Below are 25,538 nucleotides of genomic sequence, written 5' to 3'. Positions count from 1 at the left end.
TAAGAGGAGGTAACCAGAGACTCTATATTATAATTTTAAAACCAACAAAATGAATCTGAGAAGTAAAATGCGTTTTCCTTTTTTAAACACAATTAAAGTTGACTGAGCAGATAGTAGAACAATCGGGACCCTGTGGGAAGGGGTCTTTCTTCTTCAACTTGAAAGCCAGTCACTGTTTCCTCTTCAGATCTCTTCTTGGGCAGCTTAGTTTGAACCCCCTCCCTCCTGTGGCTGCCGCCTCCTCCTAGTGGAAAGCATGCCTTCTGTTTTAGGTGACACAGGTTGCTAAGAACCAATCAGACAACCCGGGCTGGGGGTGGGCAGGGCAGAACTCAGGAACTGGAGACATCTTAGAGGAGGCAGGATTTCCTCGCTGGGCTTTTGCTGCATTTGCATTATTTCTCGTTTCTTGTTAGGAGTTCCGGTTTGGGGCGGGGGCAGCAGGGAGGGTTGCTTGGGGGAATGTCTTCTCCATAAAGCAGTCTGCACTTGGAGAGGCCTTTGTTGGGAAGCTGAAAGCAGGATTCTCTGAAAGTTAGCGTTCCTGTCCATGCTTTCGCCCTTCATGCAGCATCTGAACAGAGATCGATGGCTTCATTTTGCAGCTGCCCTGGATTGGTTTACTTTCAAAGCGTTTGCCAATAGGAGCCGAGGTGGTCTGCTCCGAGGGAAAACATCACCCCCTGCTGGTTGGCAAATCTAATACTGGCATTTCCTTGGGGGGTAGGAATATTGCCAGAAACAAATGCAATGGCTTTGGGAAGAAATGAAGTGCCAGCTGAGGAACCTGGGGAAAGAGGAAGCTACTTTGAACAGCCTGGCAGTCAAAAGGGACTTCCGAAGGCATCCAATGGAACCCCCATCTCCAGCAGCTCTGCCTTTAATACAGGACTAGTGGGTGGGCTGTCCAGCCTCATCTCCCAGATCTCCAGGGAGGAGGCTTCCTTTCCTTAACACTATCTCCGCAGCCCTTTCTGGAGGTGGACAGCCCTGACTGCGAGGAAGGGTTTCTTTCGGGGGAGCCAAAAAAGGTCTCCCTTGAAGCTGCCACCCATTGGTTCCTGGGGCCAAGCCAAATGAGTCTCTTTTTTATGACCTTTCTTCAGATGGTCAATGAAACCAATGATGTCTCATTTCCCAGCCCTGCCCTCTTTCCAGACTTTTCTTCTTCGTGTTAAAAACCATCCCCAATTCCTAAAGCCAGATTAGATTAGAACATTTTAGAGCAAGAAGGGCCCTCGAGGGCCACTTGGTCCCACCTCTTTTTTAAAGTTAGAACACTGACAGGCAGAGCTTCTGCCTTGCCTGAGATCTCCCAGATAGTACTGTGGGGGACCAGGAATGGAGACCAGGCCTTTGGACTAACTGGAAGCCCGGGGCTTCCAGCCCTTCTCGCCACCTCAGGCTCCTTCCTCTAGACATGGTCCAGTTTGTTAATGTCCCTTCTAAAATGTGGCATCCAGATGTGGTCTGTCCAGGGCAGAAAGCAGGAGCTTGGAACTTCCTTTTCCCTGAGTATTCTCCTTCTCTTACTGCCCTAGGACAGAAGGAGGGCTTTGACAGCTTCTGGTTCACCGAGCTTGTTGTCCCCATAACTCCCCCCACTTCACTTGCCCACCCCCAAACTTTTGTAGCAATGTTTTGCTAACCAACCTCCAGTTCAGAACTGTGTTCTTGGATTTTTTCAGCACAGGGCTGAGGAGTCACACTTCCCTGCCCTGCCCTGCCCTGCAATCATCTCTATTTTTTCCCTGCTTATTTTGAGGGGTTGTTTTGTTTAGTCTTGCTTGGAGTTGTTCCCTCTATGGGACCCTGGCACCTGCCACTTGCCCCCATCATCTCTCCTTTTTTCAATGCTGGTAAACAGCTAAAAATCCAGCAAAAATAATACCTCCCCTTATTTCGGAAGAGTCATTAGTCAGTTCAATCAGATGTCCCCTTTCTCCTTCTTAAAGCTAAGATCCAAAACGCCACACTCTACATTAAAATCAGATTCCGCGTTGTATGCTTTTGGCCAAAGCTGGGATTCTATTTCATTGACATAGGGAATTCGCCCAAAGTGAAAACAATCCATTTTGTTTCTCAATGTCTGGCAGTCCAACCAGGCATTCAGAAATGGCTGGGGGGGGGGGGGGGGCGATGGGAGAAGGAGCTTTACTTTCTAAGGCCCTTGCAATCTGGACAGTCTCCATTTGGAGTCCCCCTTCCTTTGCCCCTCCTTCTTTCCATTACATCATCTTTTCCTTTTTTCCCTAGAGTTGGTAGGAGATTTCCGACTTGACTTTGTTGTTGTTTTTGTTTGGTGCCTAAACTTACCCTGAAATGGAAGCTTTGAAATTTTGATAATGCTTTGTCCCATACTTCTCCAGAGGAACTAGCACCTCTGAGGATATCAAGGGGGACCCAGTAAGGGGGTGATTGTATGCTTTGACTATAGCAAGAAACGAGGAGTCTGGCCTTATCTAAAACTGCAGAAAGTGAGAGATTGGGTATCATTCAGAAAAAGCTGATTTCATGGTGCTTAATAAGGATTGTCCTTGTTGGCAGTCGCTCTCCTTAAACCAAGGCTGTGTGGGTATTCACCCAGAGACACACCGCCCTACCTCCTACCCCTTAGAACCCACAAGGAGGGTTCCCACCAAGGAAGGTCTTGCCCACAAAACCAACCAACCAACCATTTTTCCTGCTCCAGTCTCTGACTCAGAGCTGTCGGAGCTCCTGGCCTGGTTCACTGCCCTGAAAAGTCTGTCAGGAGCTTGAGGCTCTCTTTCTCCCCCATCACAGATTAGGAAATGAGACGAGTCTTGATTTTCTGAGCTCTTGAGAAAGAAGGCACCAGCAGGGCATTTTTTAAGTTTCCCTTGAAAGACAATGAGTGATGCCACTCGTTCATCAGCCCATGTCATCAGTTGCATTCCACAGTCCTTTGTAAACTGAGAGGTAGATTTAAGGTCCTGTGTGCAAGTCTTAGACTCCAGCAGCTCTCCTGCCTGCCTTGCTCTGGACAACGGCCTTATACCCCACCCATCAGCTTGGCAGAATAGTTAGTCTCAAGGTTTTCTCTGCCCCAGCTTTACTCACCGGCCAGGGCCGAAATAGCCATTTGGATAACCAGCTCTCAGTCATCTAACAGACGGATCAAAACCCCTTCCTGGACCCCCAACAATCTGTTCCTCAGCGTCTGGACTTGTGTTTGCAGAGGGAGGCTCTAGTACTCTCTGGCAGACTCTCTCTGAGTTCCATCTTGGCACCTGTGTTCCCATAAACCCACCAAGAATGAACACTGGCCCTAGGAGGAGAGAAAGTGCTGACGAGCGTATTATCTCATTTGATCCTCAAAAAATCTTCTTCTTCCTGTCGACAAGCCCAGTCCACCACCACGTAGAAGCTCCTTCTGACCGTGATTTTGTTCTCACACAAGAACAAGTCTCCCATCTTATCATAGAAATGAATGGAGATGCCCGTACTTTTTTGGCTTTTATTTCAATGTGTTTTGTGGTTGTTGCTGGTTACTAAGTGTATAATAAAAGAAAAATAATTAATGGAGAACTACAACTTAACATGCCGAAGTTTTTACTCTGGGCTTCCTGAAGTGAGGGGTACCAATGCCTGTGATTGGAATTAGCTCGTCGCCCAAGTTGTATTTCATTAAGCGTCTGGGCTCCACAGTACCCACAGCAGCACATGGCTCTATGGCCCCAAGAATGCTTCAGATTAGGCAAAGGGCCATTGAAGTCTTAAGACTTTAGCAACAAAAATCCAGCATTTCAAACAGCTGCGACAGTATTTCTTATTTTCTATGAATGAAGTTTCTTGGGGGGGGGGGGGGGAATTGTGCTTTTGGCCTGTGCCTCTTTATCTCTGAGTATTGCCTTGGGTATACAGAACACATTATTGAGAGAGAGAGAGAGAGAGAGAGAGAGAGAGAGAGAGAGAGAGAGAGAGAGAGAGAGAGAGAGAGAGAGAGAGACCTTTATAAATGAAAGAAAAAAATGGCATGCCCACAGCTGTGTTCCAACTGCACTCACATATTTTTTATTTAACTTGGATTTTTCAAAAGCCCCATCCCAGCTGTGGACCCTCACTGGTTTTTTTGATGTGGCGATGAGCAAGGATGCTGTCAGGGTCTGCATGTCTAAAATCAGCCCCAGATTTCATCAGCCCCGTCAGTTCTGTGGGTGTCTGGGAGCAGCTTCAAGGATGAGGGCCCACTGCTTCTTAGAACAAGCAGGCTTCAATGGCAGTTGCTTATTATAAAAGAAGAATAGTGTGGTTTTCCTTTGTGAAGATGCCTCTGAAAGCTAATCTAGACCAAAGTTAAAATGGTTACCTTTTGTTCAAGAGAGAAACCTTTGATTGGAATGAAATGGAGGAATTGTTTTAGCCTAAGGGTTTCCCTCTCAGCCTCTTTTTCTACTTGGTGGAGAATCAATCCAGGTCCAGGTTTTCAAATAAATATTCTTAACCTAGGGGGGGAAAATGCAAAGTCTTACACTTCCCTTATTCTGGTGGGATATTATTGTTGTCCTTAGTGCTTCTAGTATAGATCAGTTTCCTCATCTTCCCTTAATATGTCATTATTATGGAAAACCTTAAATATTCCCAGACTCCTCTGCACTAAAGGGCCTGGTTGACATTGACTGGAGGGGCAAAGTCTACTTATAAACCCCTGTGTTTGTGGAGGGGAGGGAGGGAAGGGTTAGAACTGCTTTCTAAATCCCATGATCATATGCACAATGAGAGGATTCCTCCCCACCTTACCTTCCACCATTCCCATCTCACCTCAATCCAAATCCGTGCTAGCTTCCTTGACTCTTCTGAGCACAGAGGGTTCCCAGAGCTTAGGTTTCCAAGATGAACCCCCCTTCCTAACGCCAGGTTTAAAGCTACACTAAGGCCCTGTGCTAGACCAGAGGGTGTACACAGCTGCTCACAGCCAGCCTACCTCCTCAGGAATAGGCTTCTCTGCATGTGGAATGGGAAGAGCCCCATTTTCTAATATTCAGGTCCTCTTTGGGGTTGCCAGTTACATGGAGCACTTGAAAAACCAAATTGTTTACATTTTTTTCTTATAGCAAAATTAAAACTAAGCAACAGGGTCAGTTTCTGATGATAGCAACTGGAACAAACTGTTAGGAAATTAGGCTGAAAGTTTTTTGATCTCGTTCCACTGTTGGCGAGGATGAGCTGGCGTAAGCCCGGCCGTGGGATGGCAATCAGCCAGTTTCCTTGAACATTTGTTCTCTTCCCCTCCCCCTATTCTCCCCCCCCCCCCATTTTTTATTAAGACAGCAGAGCATAAAGAAATATTTCCTCGAAGAGTGATAGGAAATCAGAGAGAAGAGAGGCAGCGGCGACGAGACTTTCTCTTTTCTAGACAACACTACGTGTGTGAGGGCTCCGGTGTGCCACTCCTGGCTATAGTGCAAGCTCTGGAGAAAAGTGTGTTTGCACGTGAGGAAGGCTGGCAGGAGGAATCACAGGAGGATTGAAGACTTTTTAGCAGAAGGAACATTTTGTTCCCAGTTGAGCAGACTTTCTGCGGCCGCCCCAGTGTGAAGGGGCGCGTTATGTAACATCCCTGACTGACCCTGATGGGGAGAGTGGCCTCGCTCCCTCTGGACCTGCCCGACTTGGTGTAAGGGGGGGTCGTGGGGGGGGGACTCCAGGCACGGGGTCAGGGAGCCTGGCTCATGGGTGGATGGCTGGCATGCAGGGTGTGCTCACATGACAGTGTTGTTGTTGGAGGGTTTGTGTCTGTCTTTCTTTTTTCTTCCCTTTTCAACTTCATCTTCCAAAGACTAGATTTGGAAACCTCAGCGGATTGGAATTGGGGCTTCCAGCGTCAGAGTTGGGAATTGGTGAGGAAAGTGGTCAGGGCTAGTTATTCTCACCAACGCAGGCGCGCCATCTAGAGAAGAGAAGACCCCGGGGGTCTCCCTTAGACCTCGCGAGGTTCGCTCCATAAGCCTGACGAGTGAGCCTAAAATGTACCCTAAAATCCATTTGTAGCTATTGGCTGATTTTTCCCCTTTTCCAAGTTTGTGGAGGGAGACAGCATGCTTAGTTTGCATTATAATTCTCCAAATAATTTTTCTTTATCAAGACAAGTCATTTATTCTTGTCAGGCCAGCTCAGACTAAATATTTTTCTTCAGGCCCCATAAAAGCTTGGTTCTGTATACACTCATTGCTTTATTGGTCACCATTGGGCCTTAACACAAGATCTGGAGTGAATGAGCCCAAGTGCCTGGTCCTGCCAGGGGTCAGGAGTGGAGCAGAGCCTGCTGGGATCTTGGTTATTGATTTCTTATTGAGGTTTCTCAACTTCTCAGGTTCCCTTTGACTTCAGGCAGCACTGATTTGAGGATCCAGTGTGGTTCCTCTACTAGCCTTCTGTCCATGACCCCTGGGACACCCATGCAGTGGTGCCCCGCCAGTGCCATCCCTCAGTAGGACAGTGTAAGACCAAATTGCCTTTATGGTGTGGTTTGGCTCAAGCTCAGTTGGTTGGGGTTGGGAGAAGAGCATAAAAGATGGCAAAAAGCCTCTTAAGCTCCCAACTGCTTTTAATAAGCAGCAGGGACAGTCATTGGTTTCCATTGAATTCGTTGGTTTTCTGGGGCCGTCTTAACCAGGCCTATCTGGACCTTTAGAATCTGATGAGGTTTCAGAGTTGTTCCTCAGCATCAGCAAACCTCCTAAATAGAATTCCCCCACCCCAGAGTGACAGATGAGACAACCAGCACAGGTTGTCGAGCCTGCCTTTCGCCTCCTTTCCTTAGTTCGCCCCACCCTGATTTCTCAGAACTGAATTTTGTTCAATATGAGAAAGAAGAGGTGAAACTTGACCTTGCGGCCTCATGAGCGTTTCCAGGCCTTCTCACTGGGGCTCTTGAACACGTGGCCCTCATGAGTGACCTTTCCGGGTCATCAGGGACAACACTGTGGGCTACAGGAAAATCTTGGGGACGCCGGCTCTTGAGAAGCCGTGTGTGCATCTCCGAGACATGAGTTTGCCAAGGCTTTGGGGGCTAGGCTGCCCGAATCTTACTGAGATGCAGAGAATTATAAGGAGGCTGCACCGATTGGACAGATGCGGGCGAGAGCCTCAGCCTGGGAGGGAAGAGCCACAACTGAGAAGAGGCCGCAGCTCCATGGGAATGTTCGAAGGCTGATGGAAACGTGATCTTGGGATTGGTGTTGAGGTGCCCCACAAACCACCACAAAGGGCTCCTGGGCTCCGGTGAGTCCTGTTTCACACAGGATTCTCTCAAGGGCTCCTGTCTGTCAGTACGAGGTCTCCCGAGACTCCCAAAGCCACTTGACTTCTGTGGGGAGGTGGGGTTGTCCCTGACCTGCAGCAGCACATCGGTCTATGACCCCAACATTCAGTGGCCCCAGCCTTCTCCACCCAGCTAAGACTTGAGTCAGGAAAAAGAAGGTGAACCTGCTTACACGTTGGCCTGGGCTTTTGTAGAGAGCCTGAACTGTTAGATTCGAGCTCCCCGTGTCCCCCCTCTGGGAGCAGGTGTTTAGTCTTCAGGTGTACTGTTTGGGGTGGGGGTGGGGTGTCTGTGAACTTGTTTACTGCTCCCCTTGCCAGCTCCCCCCTGCATTTTAGTCCTTCCTTTGTCTGGCACTTCTTACCCCCTAAGAAGTCTATCTTTGAGGTTTCTCAAAATCAATATCAGACAGGCGCCTGGGCTTGTGGTTTTTCTCTTGGTGAGAACTTGGCTTAATTTTCACGCCCCATTTCAGTATCTGTACAGACAGGAAGCTCCACCCTTTTCATGGTGTAACCGACCCTAAACTCTTTGTATTTGCCAGCTATAAAAGAAACTGTTTAAATAATAAATTGGGAGTTTTAAAATCCATGTGGGAGAGATAGAAAGGCTTCCCGGCTCCCAAACTGAGCTTGGAGGAGGCTTGTGCAAGATTGATTTCTATGGGGAGCCTCCTCTTACTCCTCTCTCCTCAGAGGTAGATGTGTCTCTTTTCTCTCTAAAATGTACATTATTTCTTGAATAGTCAGTCTCCCCCTTAAAGAGGTGACCTTGGACAAGTCTCGTTCCTCTCTGGCCTCAGTTCCCTCCTCTCTGAGCATTGGCCAAGAGATTCTAAGGTCCATTAGTTCTAAAGTCTGAGATCCTGTGAACCCTGAAGCTCCCACCACCACCACCAAAAGCCTTCCAGGGAACAAGATCACTCCAGAGCTAGAAGGGCCCTCAGAGGTCAAGTATTTGGTCCTTTTTTTGACCGAAGGGGAGACCGAGGCCAGAGAGGGGACATAGTGTCACCTGGCAGCCTAAGCCAGACTTTGAACCAACTTCCTTCTGGCTCTGAATAATAGCCGCCATTTCTTTCCCCCTCTTTAAAACTTTTGCAAAGGGCTTCCCATCCGTTAGCATGTTTCCAGGATCCTTCCCCTCCACCTGCTGCTCCTATTATCACTGGCCGTTGCCAAATGTTCAGACAGTTTGTGCTGTGCTGCGTGGGGGCCCCCACCCCCACTTTTCGGACCCAGAAGCCATCGTCTCTTGAGTCTGTCTGATTTCTCCGCAAAGCTCAAATCTCGAGACCTCAGCGCCTTCCCCCAGCACCTGGCCAGGGAGGGCAGCTCAGCTGCTTCCTCAAACTCAGAGGCCAAGCTTCACGTTCCCTCCAATCAGTGAAGAACCTTTTTTCCTCCTGGGTGCGGAGACTCGACTCTGGAAACAGGGTTTCCGGATTTTAGCAGTATCAGCCTATACATTCACTAAGTAAACAGTGACCGGCACAGGCATGTGCTTGGTGCTTGGCTTAGAGTCTAGACATAGTTGCTTGACTGCTAGGTTTGTTAGGAAGTTGAAACTTCCATATTTGCTGGCTGCGTTGTTGGGAGAAGCTCTGCTCTTCCTCGTTCCCCTCCCCCAGAAGAGTGGGCTTCGTTTGCATACCGGCACAGTGGGGGACCCCCTTGGCTTGGCAAGGAGGAACAGGACCTAGAGGGATTTAAATGAGAGCAGCAAGCCAAGGATCCCCTTGGCTCAAGTACGGACATTGGAGGAAGTTGCCCAGCAGGATAAATGGAGGTGCTCGGGCTGAAGCACACAGTTCCGTTCCATCCTGGCCTTTGGAGCCCACGTAAACTTCCTATGGCTTGAGTCGTCCCTTTCTGCAGGCCTCTACTTGCTTTGCTGTCGGCGTGCCCTTCTGGGCCTATTTGGAGGAGCCAGCCACTGATGGGGGACTCAGACTTGGGTCAGGGTCCTCCCTCCATTGTGGGTCCTACTCTGCTTTTGAGCCGGATCCACTGACAGCCCAGCCCTGGGGCTGACGTGGGGATTAGCTCACATGGGGCAGCTAGTGCCTGCTGGTGCAGAGTAACTAAGGGGCCTGGGAAATTGTGCTCGTGTCATTCCAGAGAGGTCCGGGTCTCCACTGCAGGGCTGCCTTCACCCCCATCCACCCCATCTGCATCTCCCCTCTGCGATGCCTGATCCTCTGCAGTACACCCATAAAATGGAGAAGAGACTCTCTTCAGTGGAGGGCCTTGGAGGTCCGTGGGAAGGGGAGAGCTGCTGGTCCCTCCTGGCCACCAGTCTTGTGTTGCCCATGCTCGCTGGTCATCTGGACACCCCACTCTTCACTCACCCGGTTTTTGTAGTTCTAGCTCCTAGGACATCAGTCTGGGGCTTCCTTAAATTAAAAAAAAAAACAAAGTGGACCTTGCCCCCTTTAAAATGCAGATTATACCTCAGACCCTTCCCAGCTGGGTGACCCTGGGCAAGTCACTTACCCCCATGGCCTAGCCCTTACCTCTCTTCTGCCTTGGAACCAATACACAGTATTGACTCCAAGGCGGAAGGTGAGAGTTTAAAAAAAATGCAAATTATATCCTCTCCTTGACCATTTCCTCCTCTTTTCCCCAGGGTTGGTTTTCACACTGGACCTGTAGTACAGATTCCCCCCGGGCCCATGTGTATCATCCCAGCACAGCAACCCTTGGACAGAATGTCCCTCCTGCAGCCGAGTGAGGGGCAGCTCGGGTTCTCAGGCCTGAGGCTCACCACCTGTTGTTGCCTCCTTCATTCCAGCCTCTCCTCCTCCTCTCCGTCCCTAGCGGTCAGCCTGGGATCAGGATATACTTTCCAAATGCCTTCTGGATGTGGTCATTGCTTCTGCCTAGGCCGGATCTCTGCAAAGGGAAGAGCCTGCTCCTAACCCATTGTTCAGAATAAGAGTTTGCAGTAGTTTGGTCCCTGTGGGAGACAAATGGCCGTTGTGAATTCTGAGCCACCCATATAGACCGAGGTTTGCGTCCCGCCACGGTTAGTTGGTGCTCGGCCACGGGGCCTCAAGTGGGCGGTCTTCTTGCCCAATTTTCACAGAAGCTCCGGGGTGACAACAGCTCATAGAAGGGCAGCTGGGGTACCGGGCTTAGAGTCAGGGGGACCTGCGCTCCAATCCGGCCTTGGACCCGTCCTCGCCGTAGGACCCTGGGCAAGTCACTTAACCCTTCTTCCCTAGCCTTTGCTGCTCTGCTGTCTTAGAACTGATTCTAAGATAGAAGGCGTGGCTTTCAATAAAGAACTCACTCAGAGTTAAGTAAGGAGAGCATATCCCGTTTAATGACTTCACAGGCTAGTTGGTGCCAGCTCCCCAGATTCCTAGCATCAGCCAGAGGCCAGTGTGATGAAGCTGGACCTTCTCTCCCTGGACATGTTGCGAGTCCCACAGTGACCGAGCTGCCTCTCCACGCTCCGTCACTCGGGACAAAATAAACTGGGCCTCTGCTTGGAAACTGGGGCTCCGCTTGCCTCTGTGGGAGCAAGTGGAAGTACTGAAGGGGTGCAAGGGTTAAAAAGAAGGGTCCGCTTTCTGACCGAGTCCCTCCTCTCGTCTGGAGGAGAGTCTGGATTGTCCCAATCGCATCATCTCCCTGGACAGGGAGGAGCTTCAGCTCTTCATCCCCCAGAATAATAGGACTATCCGCAGGGACCAGTTTTTCTGGAGATGCCCCTTGTAGGCTTGCTCGGGCTATCAGGATCTTATTTGTGAGTGTCATTAAAAAAAAAAAAAAACCATTTCATCTGCCAGAGGACTTTCTCATACCGAAGGGTGGGGATGTAGAGGTCCAGCCAAGTCACTTGTGGAAAAGGCGAAACAGGATTCTGGCACTTTCCCTCCAATCCAGTGCAGCTGGGATGTAGTGAAGTCATCCCATAACAACCATTACAAAGAACATAACAAAGTCGGCTGTGTTCTCATTGAAGCCATTTCTCCAGCTTAGAAATGGCATTAAATCTACCTTTTTCCGCACCATACAGGCCCGCTTTAATTTTTGCAAGTCAGCACAAAATGAAGCCATAACACTGACTTCCTTTTAAGATGTTTTTCTGAATCTTTCTTCCTCGCGGCTCTGTCTGTAATGGCAGAACCCAGCTCGTATCACCGGGTAGCTGTTAATGTTCTTTGTGTTACACTCCTGTGAGTCTTTGTAAGTGTCAGTGAGAAATCACTGTCTCCCAACAGACAACAGCTCTTTTCAGTCAAGGATCTGAAGTTTGGGGTTCTTTTTGCCATGCCATTCTGGACTCTTTGGACTTCCCTTCTCTAACGGTTCCTCCTTTCTGTTGTCTTCAGGTCCCTTCTGAACCCCCTCCAGCCATCAAACCCAAAACAGATGACTCCTCTACACAGTCCCCTCCTTCTGAGAAGGACAAGCAGTCCAGCTGGTTACGGACTTTGGCAAGCTCTTCCAATAAGGTGATTTTAAGAAATCATCCTGTTTATACTGGGTTCATACTTCCACTGGAGGAAAGAAGTTGACTCTGCCCTTCTCCTTAAAAGAATTCTGCTTAGGGCTATAAGGGAAGTGGTTCCTTATATTCACATTTATTTACTTATTTATTTGTTTTCTGTCCTAGAATCAATTCCTTCCTCCCTTCCTCCCTTCCTCCCTCCCTTCCTCCCTCCCTCCCTTCCTCCCTCCCTTCCTCCCTTCCTCCCGTCCTTCCTTTCTTCCTTCCTTCCTTCCTTCCTTCCTTCCTTCCTTCCTCCCGTCCTTCCTTCCTTCCTTCCTTCCTTCCTTCCTTCCTTCCTTCCTTCCTTCCTTCCTTCCTTCCTTCCTTCCTTCCTTCCTTCCTTCCTTCCTTCCTTCCTTCCTTCCTTCCTTCCTTCCTTCCTTCCTTCCTCCCTTCCTCCCTCCCTCCCTCCCTCCCTCCCTCCCTCCCTCCCTCCCTCCCTCCCTCCCTCCCTCCCTCCCTCCCTCCCTCCCTCCCTTCCTTCCTCCCTTCCTCCCTCCCTTCCTCCCTTCCTCCCTCCCTTCCTCCCTCCCTTCCTCCCTTCCTCCCTTCCTCCCTTCCTCCCTTCTCTTCCTTCTCTTCCTTCTCTTCCTTCCCCCCCCTTCCTCTTTCCCTCCCTTTCCCCCTCCCCTTCTGTCTTAGAATCAATACTGTTTTGGCTCCAAGGTAGAAGGTAGACTTGCCCAGGGTCACCCAGCTAGAGTCTCCCGTCTCTAGGCCTGGTGCTTAATCTACTATAGCTTGCCCCCCTTAGTATTGATTCTAAGACTGAAGAGAGGCAAGGATTCTGTCTTAGAATCAATACTGTGCATTGACTCCACGGTAGAAGAGCAGTAAGGGCTAGGCAGTGGGTGTTAAGTGACTTGCCCAGGGTCACCCCGCTAGGAAGTGGCTGAGGCCCCATTTGAACCCAGGTCTTCCTGACTGCAGACCTGGCTCTCTGTACACTGCTATCCTATGCTAGCTGCCCATCGTATATTTTTATACATATGAAATTTGAAAGGACCACCGATGTTTGCTCCAAAGCACATATTCTAAAGAAAACGCTACTTGAGACCCAGATCTAACCCTATTCCAGTCCCCAGTGGAAGTTGGGGTTGGAGGTGATCTCATCTGGGGGCCAGATACGATGCGAGGCTGCAGCCCCCAGGCCCGCGTTGACATGTAGGCCCGACGGGTCTGTGGGAGGTCCCTCGCCTTCTCCCACCTTTTCAAGAGTGACTTGCATTTTCAAACAGAGCATTGGATGTGTTCACCCGCGTCAGCGCCTGTCCGCTTTCCGACCTTGGTCCCCTGCCGTTTCTTCAAACGAGAAAGATCTGTCCACACACCTTCCTGCACTGATTCGAGACAGGTAAGGACGCCCCTGCTCCTCCCTTACGCTGGGGCACCGGAGGGCCACGGGACGAGAAATGAGAGGCTCGTTAGCATTCTTTGTCCCAAGTCCTGCAGAACTGCCCTGCATCGCCGTGGGTAGCACAGTCTCTCCCATTTGATCCTTCCACAGTAAAGGAGAGGCTCTTTAGCGGGAGATGGGAGGGTGGGACCTCTGGTTTCTATGGAAACCGCCCAAGGGTTGTATCCCCAGAAAGGGGGGGGTGCCGCAGAGAAAGCGGAGGACTCGTCCAGACCCTCCTTCTAATGGAGCAGGTCTACAGATGGTGATTTATTTTGCCTTTCTTAGTGACACGAGTTAGATCCATTTTTTCTGCCTTCCATCATTTTGATTTGGGAGGCTTTTGAATCAAATCTGTTTTTCTACATGAACAAGGTCACCGCACTGTCCGGTTGGCTGTCGGAGAGCAGCTGCTGATAGAGTAGCGTGAAGCCCCCGAGTCTCCCCCCAGCCCTCTTCCAAGCCTTTGCACATTTCTGTCTCGCCGCGCTGGTGGACGGAGCTCTCAGGGAGGTCCAGCCAGTGAGCGATTTGAGTTTAGGGTCCAAGCCTGCGGCCTCATCCACGCAGAGCGTCCTCCTTCCCAGACGGGAGCGCGCTTCCTCCGTAACTTGGGGGCTCAGGCTGCCCCTCAGTTTGGGATGGCAGGGTTACTGAATTGTTCTCTTTGCCCAAGAATGCTTGTTTTAACCCCGTGTTCCCTTGGCTGTGCTGGGCGGTTCTCTTCAGTAGCCCCCAGCTCATGCTTTCTCCACCTTTCTGCAGTTTTTATTCTTATAAGAGTTTCGAGAGTGCCGTGGCCCCCCAACGTGGCGCTCGCCCCTCCTCCACAGAAGATTGTGAGCAGCCCCCCGTGCACCACCATGGTGGCCCGGGCCCCCGAGCCCCTCCCCACCTCCATCCAGCCCCGGAAAAGAAAGCTGCCCATGGAGACTCTGGGCGTCCCGGAGACCCTGGTCCCTGCTGCCGCCCCCGAAGATGAGAAGGATTCCGAGGCAGACGTGGAAGTGGAGAACAGGGAGGAATGTAAGTGCGGCCCCTCTGGTCCTTCTCAAAAGAGTGGGGGGTGCGTGCAGCCGTGCGTGCGTGAGTGTGAGTGTGTAAATGAGAGTGTGTGTGAGAGTGAGTGTGTGTAAATGAGTGTGTGTGTAAATGAGTGTGTGAGAGTGTGAGTGTGTGTGTGAGTGTGAGTGTGAGGGAACAAGAGTGGGTGAGTGTGCAAACGTCCTTTCGGGCGCTTTGGGGGTCCCACTGGTCTGGCCCTCCTCTCTGCAGTCTGGGTTGGGCAGCTTTTTAACCCGAGTCTCTGCGTTTGCCTTTGTTTTGTAGTCACGTCCTCCTTGTCTTCGCTCTCGTCTCCGTCCTTTACCTCGTCCAGCTCTGCCAAGGACATGAGCTCCCCAGGAATGCAGGCCCCCGGGGGCGGCACGGCCAGCGCGTCTTTCGAGGCGGCGGCCCACGCCGAGGCTCACAGCAATGGGCTGGAGGCTGAACTGGAGCACCTGAGGCAGGCCCTGGAGAGCGGTCTGGACACTAAGGAAGCCAAAGAAAAATTCCTCCACGAAGTTGTGAAGATGAGGGTGAAGCAGGAGGAGAAGCTTAGCGCTGCTTTACAGGCTAAGCGCAGTCTGCACCAGGTAATGCCCCGGGCAGCAGGACGGCCTGGCCCCCGGTCCTCGTAGCAGGGTAGGGGCACCCCCTGACGGGCCCCCACGACCCCGAAGAGGGTGCTGGGCTCCCTTCCTCCGACTGCCAGGGAAGGAGGGCAAAGCGAGACCGTCTTCAGGACGCCTTCGTGTGCCCGCCATGATGCCCGGCAAGCGGATGCCCCCTCGGCCGGCTGCCTCCGACTGGCTTCTCTCTCTAATGAAGCCGGGATGTTTTTCTGTCATAATGAGGCGCGGCTATTTTTAGTGCCGGGAGTGAGGAGCAGCTGTACCAGAGACAATTTCACACTTTAGCTGTGCGCGTTTGCCAAAAGTGGGTACGCTCCTCCACCCGCCAACAAGGAAGGCCTGGCTTCTCAGGCCTGTTGCATGCACACCAGGCTGATTGATTTTCCTGAAGCTTTGAGAAAGAAAAGGTGGCAACAACCCGTCCCCCAGTTCTGACCATTCCCCAGTAAAGACATTCATTAAAAAACTTTAGAATCATGGGGGGCAGTCGGTGCTCCCCAGGTCGAGGAGCAAGTAGACCTCCCCCTTTTCAAAAATGGCTTTTATTCTGCCCACAAATATTTTCACACCCTGTTTTCTGCCCCCCCCAACTGCAAACCGACCAGCCAGTGTTGCCCACGATGCCCCTTTGCCATTGCCATTGCTCTGCGCCGGGGGCTTCTGGTTTGCAAAGCGGCCGATGGAGCTGCTTTCTCCCAGCCACTCCCCACCTTCTGTCTTTGCTCCCCATAAACACAACTTTTAATAGTGATGAGGAAAGCAGAATTTCAGGGGGTTTTATATGTAATCTTGCTTGGCCATTTGGGCTTGCCTGCAGGCTTCCATCCTTTTTTAAAATACAGAAACAAGGTGTGGCGTGGAGGGGAGGCTGCTCCTAGAAACTCCCGAGGACGAGGCTGCAAGATTGCATAGTGAGATGAGCAGCCTCGGTGATATCAGGAGCTGGAGTGTGATTTGGGTGTGGGTGTACCCAAAAAAATCGTAAATAAAGTCTGAGCACATTTAGCACTTAGCGTTTTTTTAATTTCCATGGGTGTTTAGAACTCTGTGGCCCACCCAAAGGCTGCAAAATTAACACCTCTGTCTAGCACAGTGCGGCAATGAGAGATTGTCTGACAACTCTGTGGAAAGTTTAGCAAGTGGAATGTTTTTTAGCCCAATACAATGCTGTCAGCATCTCATGTTCCAGGATTTTAAAAATTAACATCCAAAATGGAGTTGAGGCATTCCTAGCAATCGATGGGCCCCAGCAAATAGTTTTATTTTTATTTGGTTTAAGGCGTGACTTTACATGAGCACATTAAGTAAATGGCTTTTTGCCGTATGGATGGTGTGGCGATGCCATCATCAAGGCTTCGTAAACATCCGTTTGGGGGAAAGCTAGACTTCCTCCTAGCCTAACTTGACAGCGCGTCAACATTCATGGGGTATATTCCTCTTCCCCCCGACACACACGCATGGAAGGAGCCCAGGAGTTCTGGTCATTACACAAAGATGTCCTTTTGGTTCCAAGAACGTCCGGCCGTCATCTCTCATTGGCCCAAGCCACTGGCCTTGAACAGAGAAAGCCGACTTACTCTGTATGGAAGAAATATCCAGAAGGGGCATCTTCCTGCAGGGCGGCTTTCCTTGTGCCTTTTCTGGTTTATTTTGTTTAGCCCCCAATCGCGGATGTTTTCTAGTCCAGCTCGGTTCTTTTTTGTATAGAGAAAGCAATTAGGCATTGTTTCAGTGGACATAACGATGCTGCAGCTCCCCCTTATTCCCTCAGTCCTTCCTCTCACCCCATCTCCCCTGTTCCTATATTCCCCAAAGCCAAGAGCTGCTGGTCCTGGCTGGCCAGGGAGACAAGTTCGAGATCCCTCACCACCCTTTTGGGCTTTGCTCATTAATGTCGCCTGCTTCTTAGCAAAGCCTGCATTTGTGAAACAGAAAATGTGCTTCTTAAAGGGAATTAGGGGAGCACAGTGGCCAGCGCACCCGGCCTGGGGTCGCAAGGCCCTGGGTTCAAATGTAGCCTCAGACATTTCCTAGCTGGATGATCTCGGGCAAGTCGCTTAGCTCTCGACGGCCCAGCTCTTCCCACTCCGCCGCCTCAGAGCTGACACTGAGGCAGAATGCAAGGGTTTAAAAAAGAAAATCAAAATAAAGGGGATTGGGACCAAAATGTACCTTTTAACAGGGATTGTCTCTATTTCAGCTTTGTCTTCTCTGTTCTTCAGTTTCCACACACACACACGATACGGTTTTCTGCCTGTGGCCACAGTTGTCTCTAGAAGTGAACAGACTGTTGGCACAGCGAGACTGGTTAGACCCAGGCCTGCTTCTTTGTTACACGGACCCTGTTAGTGTGAGGCCCCGTCACGTGCCCTGCGTTTAAAAACGTGCGGCATTTACTTGATGGTTTCCCTGACTTCGTGTCTGTCGTTGTGTCATTCACGCGGCTTCTCCTCGTAGGGGAAAGCGGGGTGGCCGGGTGGATCCTGTAGGCCGCGTCCACAGGGCCGGCCTGCAGCGAGGGGGCCTGCGGCTGCGGAGGGAGCTAGACGGGGCGCCTGGCCACGGGGGTCACCTGGGGCGGCGCCGAGGCGGCTTCCAAAACAAACGAATCTTCTCCTTTGTGTCCCGAAGGAGCTGGAGTTCCTCCGAGTGGCCAAGAAGGAGAAGCTTCGGGAAGCCACGGAGGCGAAGCGCAACTTGCGGAAGGAGATCGAGCGCCTGCGGGCCGAGAACGAGAAGAAGATGAAAGAGGCCAACGAGTCCCGGCTGCGGCTCAAGCGGGAGCTGGAGCAGGCCCGGCAGATCCGCGTGTGCGACAAGGGCTGTGAGGCCGGGCGGCTGCGGGCCAAGTACTCGGCGCAGGTGAGCGGCCCTCGCTTTCCGACTGTGGCTGCGCTCCTTTCACGGTTGAGCACCCTGAGGGTGACCCACAGGGGCTGGATGGGGGCTCCCCGGGCTCTTTAAGGAAGATGGTGTGAACTTCCTGAGCAGGAAGGGCCGGGAGGGAGATTGGGTCGCTGCCCTGCAGGAAGGGATGTGCTCGCGGGCCTCCGGGCGTCTCCTCTCGCTGATAAGGGGGGCCCAGACTAAACAGAGGGAGGGAGGGAGCCTGGGGGAGCCCTCAGCCCCCCCATTCGGGCTGTGGATTCAGAGGCGCATCCTCCCTGTCCTCTGTTTGCCTTGAGAAATAGCATCTCTCAGGCGAGGAGGCTGAGCTTCTCCCACAGAACCTCAGAAAAGGCTTTTATGCTTGTGAGATCGGGGGCCAAGTGTCCTGTGGGGGGGAGTCTGCCCCGGCCGTGTGCTTGCCGGGGCCCCTGGAGCGGGTTCCCAGCTATAACAGCTGGGGCCCACCTCAAATTCTCCCTCCCTCCCACGATCCAGGCAGCCTCTGCCGCCACCTCCTCTGTGGCTCCTTTCCACCAAGGAGCCTGGGAGACAGCCGTGCCTCCGTGGCCCGGGTGCCCGGCCGGCTGTCATCACCAGCATCCCCCTCCCTGTCTGGGCAGCCCCAAAGTGGTGGGTAGAGGGCCAGCTCTGACCAGGTTCTGGTCATCAGAGGAGTAGTAAGTCCCCATCTGTGGTTAGCCCTCCCGCCAAGCAGGGACTGAGGAAAACATCCGTGGAAGGGCCTTGGGGTGTCGTGGGGCATGTCTGTGGGTCACGTGTCCTCCGTGGCCATGGGCCTGTGGTGTCCTGTTTCTGTGGGCCACGGGTCCTCCAAGGACCTTTGCATCCTTGGCACTCATGTCCGCGGTGCCTGTGCCCATGGCCACGTGTCCTCCGTGAAGCTTGTGTCGGTGGTGCGTGTATCCGTGGCACCACGTGCCTGTGGCCGTGTGTCCGTGGCACTTGCGTCCGTGGCCGTGTGTCTTTGGGGTGCGCCTCTCTCTCCGGGCCTGGCTCACCCTATTCCCTTTGGCTTTCAGATCGAGGACCTGCAGGTGAAGCTTCAGCACGCCGAGGCCGACAGGGAACAACTCCGGGCCGACCTCCTGCGGGAGCGGGAGGCCCGGGAACACTTGGAGAAGGTTGTTAAGGAGCTTCAGGAACAGCTGTGGCCGAAGCCCAGCACTCAGGCCGGCGGAGGCGGGGGCGGACACAGGAACGAGCTGGAGACTGAGCTACCCCACGAGCCCCGAGCCTGACCTCGCTCCCTGCACCCAGCGATGGGCGCTCGATGGCGCGTGTGAGGGGGCGAGCGCTTCTGCACCCCGGAGGCAGACTTTGGCACGCGCCGGAGGGCCCTCTTGTCGCTCTCGGCAACAGCAGCACTGAATGGCGCGCCTCTCCCCTGTCCGTCTGCCCGTCCGTCCGACCGCCCGTCCACATAGCACAACATCTTCCTGTGCCTCGAACACGACCGAGTGTTTATGAACTGCCCTTTTGGAACCCACCGCGACGACGTTTTCTACTGGCAAACCCCCTGCCCTCCCGCCACCGCCGCCGCACACGCGAGCCGAGGGTGCTTCCCCGTTGTCCCCCGCTTGCTGGAACACTTTGAAATGCAAACTTTTGTTATAAGCTATTTAAAACGATGACCGACTTGATCGTCCAAGAAATGAACAAGGTTTTTGTTTTTGTTTTGTTTTTGTTTTTTTATAAAAAGTAACTTTTACAAAACCCACAAACACTTGGTGATGCACAATTTGGATGACTTGTTACGTCGTGGATTCTTCAGGAACCGGCCGGGGCGGGCGGCGAGGCGAGGCGGCCGGGGTCGCTCCCTCCGTCCCTCCGTCCCGCCAGGCTTCGGGAGCCATCACGGTTTGACCCTCTTCTGTGGTTTGGTTGGGAGATTTGAGTGGTCTTGTTTTGTTTTCTTGTTTTCTTCAAAGTCTTTCTTTTTAAGTGATAAGTACCCAGTTGTCCGGCGCCGATGCCGGAAGAAGGAGAAGGAGAGAGACGAGCGGCACCGAGAAGCAGCCCAGCTCCCACGTCACCCCCGCACGGCCACGGCTGGCCACTCAGACTGTCCCCCCGGCACCCAGGAGGAGAAGTTCTGAGGCCAGTCGCTCCATTTCCTTTCCTGGATGAGCAGCCCCCGCGTTCCATCATCCCCTTCCTCCTACAGGACAGTATTTATCTCCCGTTGGTTCATTCATTGCCCAGGTTGTTCCTGTGCCCGCCCGCCCGCGAGTGCCCGGCTCTCCCCGTCACTGCTGCTGCTGCTGTGAATGATCGGCGGCCATGCCTTTCAGTGTCATCCGGGGGGCTGCCTGAATTCTGGGGTCCACGGAGACCCCCGGCCCCTGCGCCAGAACAAAACGCAGCATTACATCACTGTCTCGGGGCTCTTTTCTGTCTGTCCTCCTCGGACTGCACTTTGTGTCTTCTTATTCCCCGCTTCTCCGTCATCTTGCGTTCGAAGGTTTTCACTTTTAAAAGACACTGTACCCGTGTTCTCAGACAGTTCCTCCCCAGCACTCAAGTGCTTAGAAAATTCCCTTTGGTGCTTGGTTGAACAAGGGACGCATAAGAAAACAATAACGATGCAAAACCTGAATCCTGGGGGGTCGCCGTGTGCCTTCCTGCGTCTTGTACGTTCCACGCCGACTTGTGACTCCCCCCCCCGCCCCCCCATACCCATCAACAGTATAGAGAAATGGAATCGACCAGTATCCGGAGAACGGAGCGCGCGCGCTCGCTCGCAAGCATTATTCCAGATAATCTCATTTGCTTTCCACAGTTTGTGCAAACGTGTAGAAGGTTTGCTATGCCCAAGCCTGAAAGCGATTTCCCAGTAGCCGAGAGACGCTTCCCGTCCTAAAGTGATAGTATTTATTTATGTAAGAAATAAGATTTCACAGGAATTCTCTGCTTGAGCCCCTCCTAACCACCGCATTAACGGAAGGTCACGATCGCTTTCATTAGGTGCAAAAAAAAATGAATCCTCATCGGCACAGCTCGGGGAAGCGACAGCGACAGGCGGCTTAACCCCCCGGAAATGAGGCCCCCAAAGAGCGCTGGCAGCAGGGTTCCCCCCATTCCCCGATGGCGGGGATCCTGGTCCTGTTGACGTGGCCCCTTCTCACGTGCAATGCAAAAGAACATTATCGATACAGCGTTTTATGTGGGATCGTTTTGTTTTAGTTTTGGGGTTTTTTGTTTTTTTTTGCTTCTTTATGTTTTTCTTTTACAGTTATTAAAAATTCATATGCATGGAATTTAAAAATCTCTGCCATATGTATATTCATTAATGGGCATTATTACTGATTTGTGTAAAGGGTTTATTTTGTTATGCAATATGCAGAATACTGTTTCAGGCTTAGATGTTTCCAGATTTGTACTTTTCCGCTATTTCTTCAAGGGAGACGGATGAGTGAGTTTTAGTGGAGCCTTTAGGTGTGTTCGCGTATCTGTGTTGCTGTGCTAGGTTGCCAAGTCGAGAAATTACACAGAGAACAAAAGACTTTCCTGTGGGCCTGGGTTCGCCCGGAGCCACCTAATGCTTGGGGAGGGTGACTGGGGCTTTGTTTCTGTGTTCTAGACTCAGGTTTGAGTAGGTGGTCCTCGCTCCCCTGCAGTGGCGACACCCCTCTTCACTTGCGGGTGAAATGAGCCTTGTCTCATTTGGGGGGACCTCCCCTGCCCCCCGTTTTCTGCCAGAAAGTGCATGTTCCACCCCCTTAGTGCCCGAGCCTTGTTTCTGGATGAGATCCGAACACGTTGCAGTGACTTGTCCCAAAGAGTATGGGGTTAGATTTCAGCCCCGACGGTTCTGACAGTATTGAGTTACTTGGCATCAGATTTTTTTTTTTAAGGCCAAATTTTCCCCTTGAGAGCATTCACGCTCATTCTGCTGGGTATAGGCTGCCCACGAAATGCAGCTGTGCTGGATTTCCTGAGGATCCGTTCCTATCAGAGCTAGGAAGCATTGATCCCGCCCCCTCCAGCCCCCCAGAGTTGGTGTGTGGATGAACGGAATTGAGTCTGATTTCACAAGCGAAACAGAATGACGTGAACAAACTATGGGAACAAATTCTCACCAGCAGCTCATGGTTAGCTTTGGGTTTTTTGGGGGGGGGTTTGGGGGGGCTGCCTTGGTTTTTGGTCCATTAACGTTGCTTCAATTTTTTTTCCGGCGTGCACAGCCCCAAAGTGGGTGGCTTGTGATGGACCTCCCCCACCTTCGTTATTTGGTTTGATAATAGTAGAATCCCTTGGAACCGAATGGCGCAAGGACCCTCGCCACCCAAATGAGAGGCTCTTTTCGAGGTTTTGGAGCTGCTTAAAGTAGACGCTTCTAATCCTAGACCTTGTAGGAGCAGCTAGCTCATGCTGCAATGGCAGCCTTGGAGGAGGAGGAGGAAGAGGAAGAGGAAGAGGAGGAGACAATTGGTTCCCTGTGTGATTTCTGTGTATGAAACATTATTTCCCTGCAGCAAAACGAGCTCCCTTAGAGACAGAACTGCTCATAGTTTTACCCCATTCTTGCAGCTTAGTTTTCCTTTAAAAAGAAGGGAGAAGAGGTGTCTTGTAGGCTGTTGACTCTCCCTATACTTAAATATATTACCTAGATAATTGTATATTCAGTTTAATTACTCATTGTTTCTATACTGAAAGAAGACTTAACGAAGGGAAAAAACCAACAGCAATAACATTCATATCTATGGAGCAGCTAACTAGTACACATAATATTCTGCTTTTCATACAGAACTAGCCAATATGTAAACACACACACACACACACACACACACACACACACGCACACAACGACAAAAAAAATCAACGTGTAAATACTTTTTTTTTTCATTTTACACTGTTGTATTATAAGTGTATATGGTGGTTACTTTTTTCAGAAACTTTCTTACTTGGTAGTTGCCTTCTTTTCCGAGTTGTGTTTTTAACAAAGACAAAATTCTTCGCTTGTCTGTTGGGGGGGTTGGAAAACACTTGGCGAGTTTTCAGTGTGGGTTAAACCTTTTCCATCTTCTGTTTTGGGTCCTTATTTTCATGGTAAAGTATTTTATTATTCAAGATTAAATTCTCTTCTCCCCCCCCCCACCCCAAAAAAAAGTCCACGTTTTCGAGGGAGGCGTTTTTGTTTGTCAGAAGTCATAAATGACATTTTTTTTCAATTGAGGAAAAAAAAATCTACATTTATAATAGCCAAGAGCATTTCAGCACATTTCTGTTCTCCTGTTTTCTCCTATGCTGCTGCTAATGACAATATTATGACTTACTCTACTATTCGAGAACTATTTTTATGTAATTAATGTATGCTTTCTTGTTTATAAATGCCTGATTTTAAAAAAAGGAAAAAAAAGAAAGAAAAAAGCTTGGCATATTTATCTATCTCGCTGTGTACCTTGCTGGTCCTTCCCCCGTCCCCCTTGAAACAGATAATATTGTAAAATAAAGGCCTCTATGAGAATATGTATGAAAATAGCTCTGCTTATATGCCAGTGACTGAATGTACAGTGTATAGACGCATTACTTAAAATAAACAAAAGTGTTTGGTTCAACTATTTCCACATTACGGAATTTTCTGTTTCCTTCCTTTGGCATTGGGGACCAGAACAGGGTTTGAAGAGGGGTGGCGTCTTTCTCTCTGCTCTGTCTCCCCAACTGACACAGATGGCTCCCCCGATGGGTTGGTTTCTTGGGTTTTGGTTGGTTTTTTTAAACCCTTCCCTTCCATCTTAGGATCAAAACTGTGTATTGGTTCCAAGGCAGAAGAGTGGTAAGGGCTAGGCAAGGGGGGGTTAAGTGACTGGCCCAGGGTCACACATCTGGGAAGTGTCTGAGGTCAGATTGGAACCCAGGACCTCCCTCTCCATCCACTGAGCCACTTAGCTTCCCTCAACCCCCAGCAAGGTTTTAGTGAACCCAAAGCTCCCTTGCCTCATCCTCCCATTAAATGGTTGATCTCTTTCAGGGTCAACAGGTGGCCTGGGAAGCTCGCTTTCTAGCTCTTGTTTTAATGGCTGGGTCACTCCAGTTGTTAGTCCACATGGGCTGATGGGACTAATTTAGAGTGGAACAGAAAAGGGATCTGTCTTCCCTTAAGCCTTAAATCCCTTCTCTCTTTGGGCGTGCTTTTCCAACTGGCCCAAAGTGAAAGAGATCTACAGCACTGTCAAAATCCTGACCAGACTGCCAACGGGATTATTTTCAGAAAAAAGGCAGGAGAGAAAAAGGGCCATTTGTTGCTGGCGTGATGCTCCTGAGATCTGTAAGTGCTCTCTTTCCCCAGGGCACTGAAGGAGTGGCATCGGGTCAGCACTGAGGCCAGATTCGTGCTGGGCACCACGTAGGGAAGAAAAGATGGCTCCTCCGTTAGGGTGGGCACGAGAGATCAGGGGTGTGGAAGAAAGGAGCCTCTTCGGCAATGCGATCACACTTCTTACAGGGTCTCATCGCCTCACCCCCCTGGAAAAGATTCATGCCTTCTAATATTTTAATCACTAGGGTTGCTTTTCTATTAAAGTACAAATTATCCTCCAGGCTTCCAGGGACCCAGCAGCAAGAAGGCTCAGGTCCCTGTACCAAGAGGGAGAGTAATTAGCAGTTGAGAGAGAACTGAGCTGAGGGAGACTCCATAGAGGGGGGGAGTAAAAGTCCATTTCAGTTAAGGGAGATTTCCAAAGTATAGCTCACTGATTACTTGAGTTAACTGCGTGCTTTCCATTCTTCCTTCCTTCCTTCCTTCTTTCCTTCCTTCCTTCCTTCCTTCCTTCCTTCCTTCCTTCCTTCCTTCCTTCCTTCCTTCCTTCCTTCCTTCCTTCCTTCCTTCCTTCCTTCCTCCTCCTTCCTCCCTTCCTCCTTTCCTCACTCCCTTCTTTCCTTCCTTTTCTTCACTTCCTCCCCGCTTCCTCCTTTCTTTCTTTCTTTCTTTCTTTCTTTCTTTCTTTCTTTCTTTCTTTCTTTCTTTCTTTCTTTCTTTCTTTCTTTCTTTCTTTCTTTCTTTCTTTCTTTCTTTCCTTCTTTCCTTCTTTCCTTCTTTCCTTCTTTCCTTCTTTCCTTCTTTCCTTCTTTCCTTCTTTCCTTCTTTCCTTCTTTCCTTCTTTCCTTCTTTCCTTCTTTCCTTCTTTCCTTCTTTCTTTCTTTCTTTCTTTCTTTCTTTCTTTCTTTCTTTCTTTCTTTCCTTCCTCACTCCCTTCTTTCCTTCCTTTTCCTCACTTCCTCCCCTGCTTCCTCCCTCTCTTCCTTCCTTCCTTCCTTCCTTTCTCTGGTCCTTTGACATCTATCAGTTTTATTTTAAAAGAGATTCAAATCTTGAGATTGGAAAAAGCCATGTTCTCTTCGAAGGAAGCCCTAAGATGAGGCAAAGAGAATGAAATGAAAGCTATGGTTTATTTTAGTGTTAAGGGCATTAGGAGGATTACCCTGTTAGGGACTGTGATTTTACATTCCCAGCCGCGGTTGCCTTCTTCCCCAGTGAGCCAGTTGGAAATGGCTTTACCCCTCCAGCTCAGTCTAAGATTAGCCCAAGCAAAAATCCCATCCCCTCCTCTAGAGCCAAATGGAAGCTATTTAGGATTAAACCAACTGATATTCATTTACATGTTAATCCAACTACTATTTTATCCAGTTCCAAGAATGTGCAAAGTGCACTGAGTGCTAGACTTGGTACAAGGCAAGGTACAGAGAGCAAATATAGCCCCCATCCTCGTGGAGTCCATGCTCTAGTAGAGAAATAGGGGGACCAGACCAAAAAATGACCCATTGGAAT

General features: G+C 50.6%; 1 protein-coding gene across 1 annotated transcript in view; it reads left to right on the top strand.

The window, feature by feature from the left end:
- Positions 1 to 23,342, top strand: part of SKI (SKI proto-oncogene) — a 143,238-nt gene extending 119,896 nt beyond the window's left edge. Inside the window, 7 exon segments of the mRNA XM_007505820.2 lie at positions 11,628 to 11,750; positions 13,027 to 13,142; positions 13,950 to 13,986; positions 13,988 to 14,210; positions 14,514 to 14,821; positions 17,492 to 17,722; positions 18,790 to 23,342. Coding sequence (XP_007505882.2) covers positions 11,628 to 11,750; positions 13,027 to 13,142; positions 13,950 to 13,986; positions 13,988 to 14,210; positions 14,514 to 14,821; positions 17,492 to 17,722; positions 18,790 to 19,008 — 1,257 coding nt within the window. The 3' untranslated portion in view covers positions 19,009 to 23,342.
- The last annotated feature ends 2,196 nt before the right edge of the window (positions 23,343 to 25,538 follow it).

Source organism: Monodelphis domestica, chromosome 4, assembly GCF_027887165.1.
Source record: "Monodelphis domestica isolate mMonDom1 chromosome 4, mMonDom1.pri, whole genome shotgun sequence".
Lineage (NCBI taxonomy): Eukaryota > Metazoa > Chordata > Mammalia > Didelphimorphia > Didelphidae > Monodelphis > Monodelphis domestica.
Note: the sequence above shows the minus strand (reverse complement) of the source record. Positions and strands in the feature narration are given on the sequence as shown.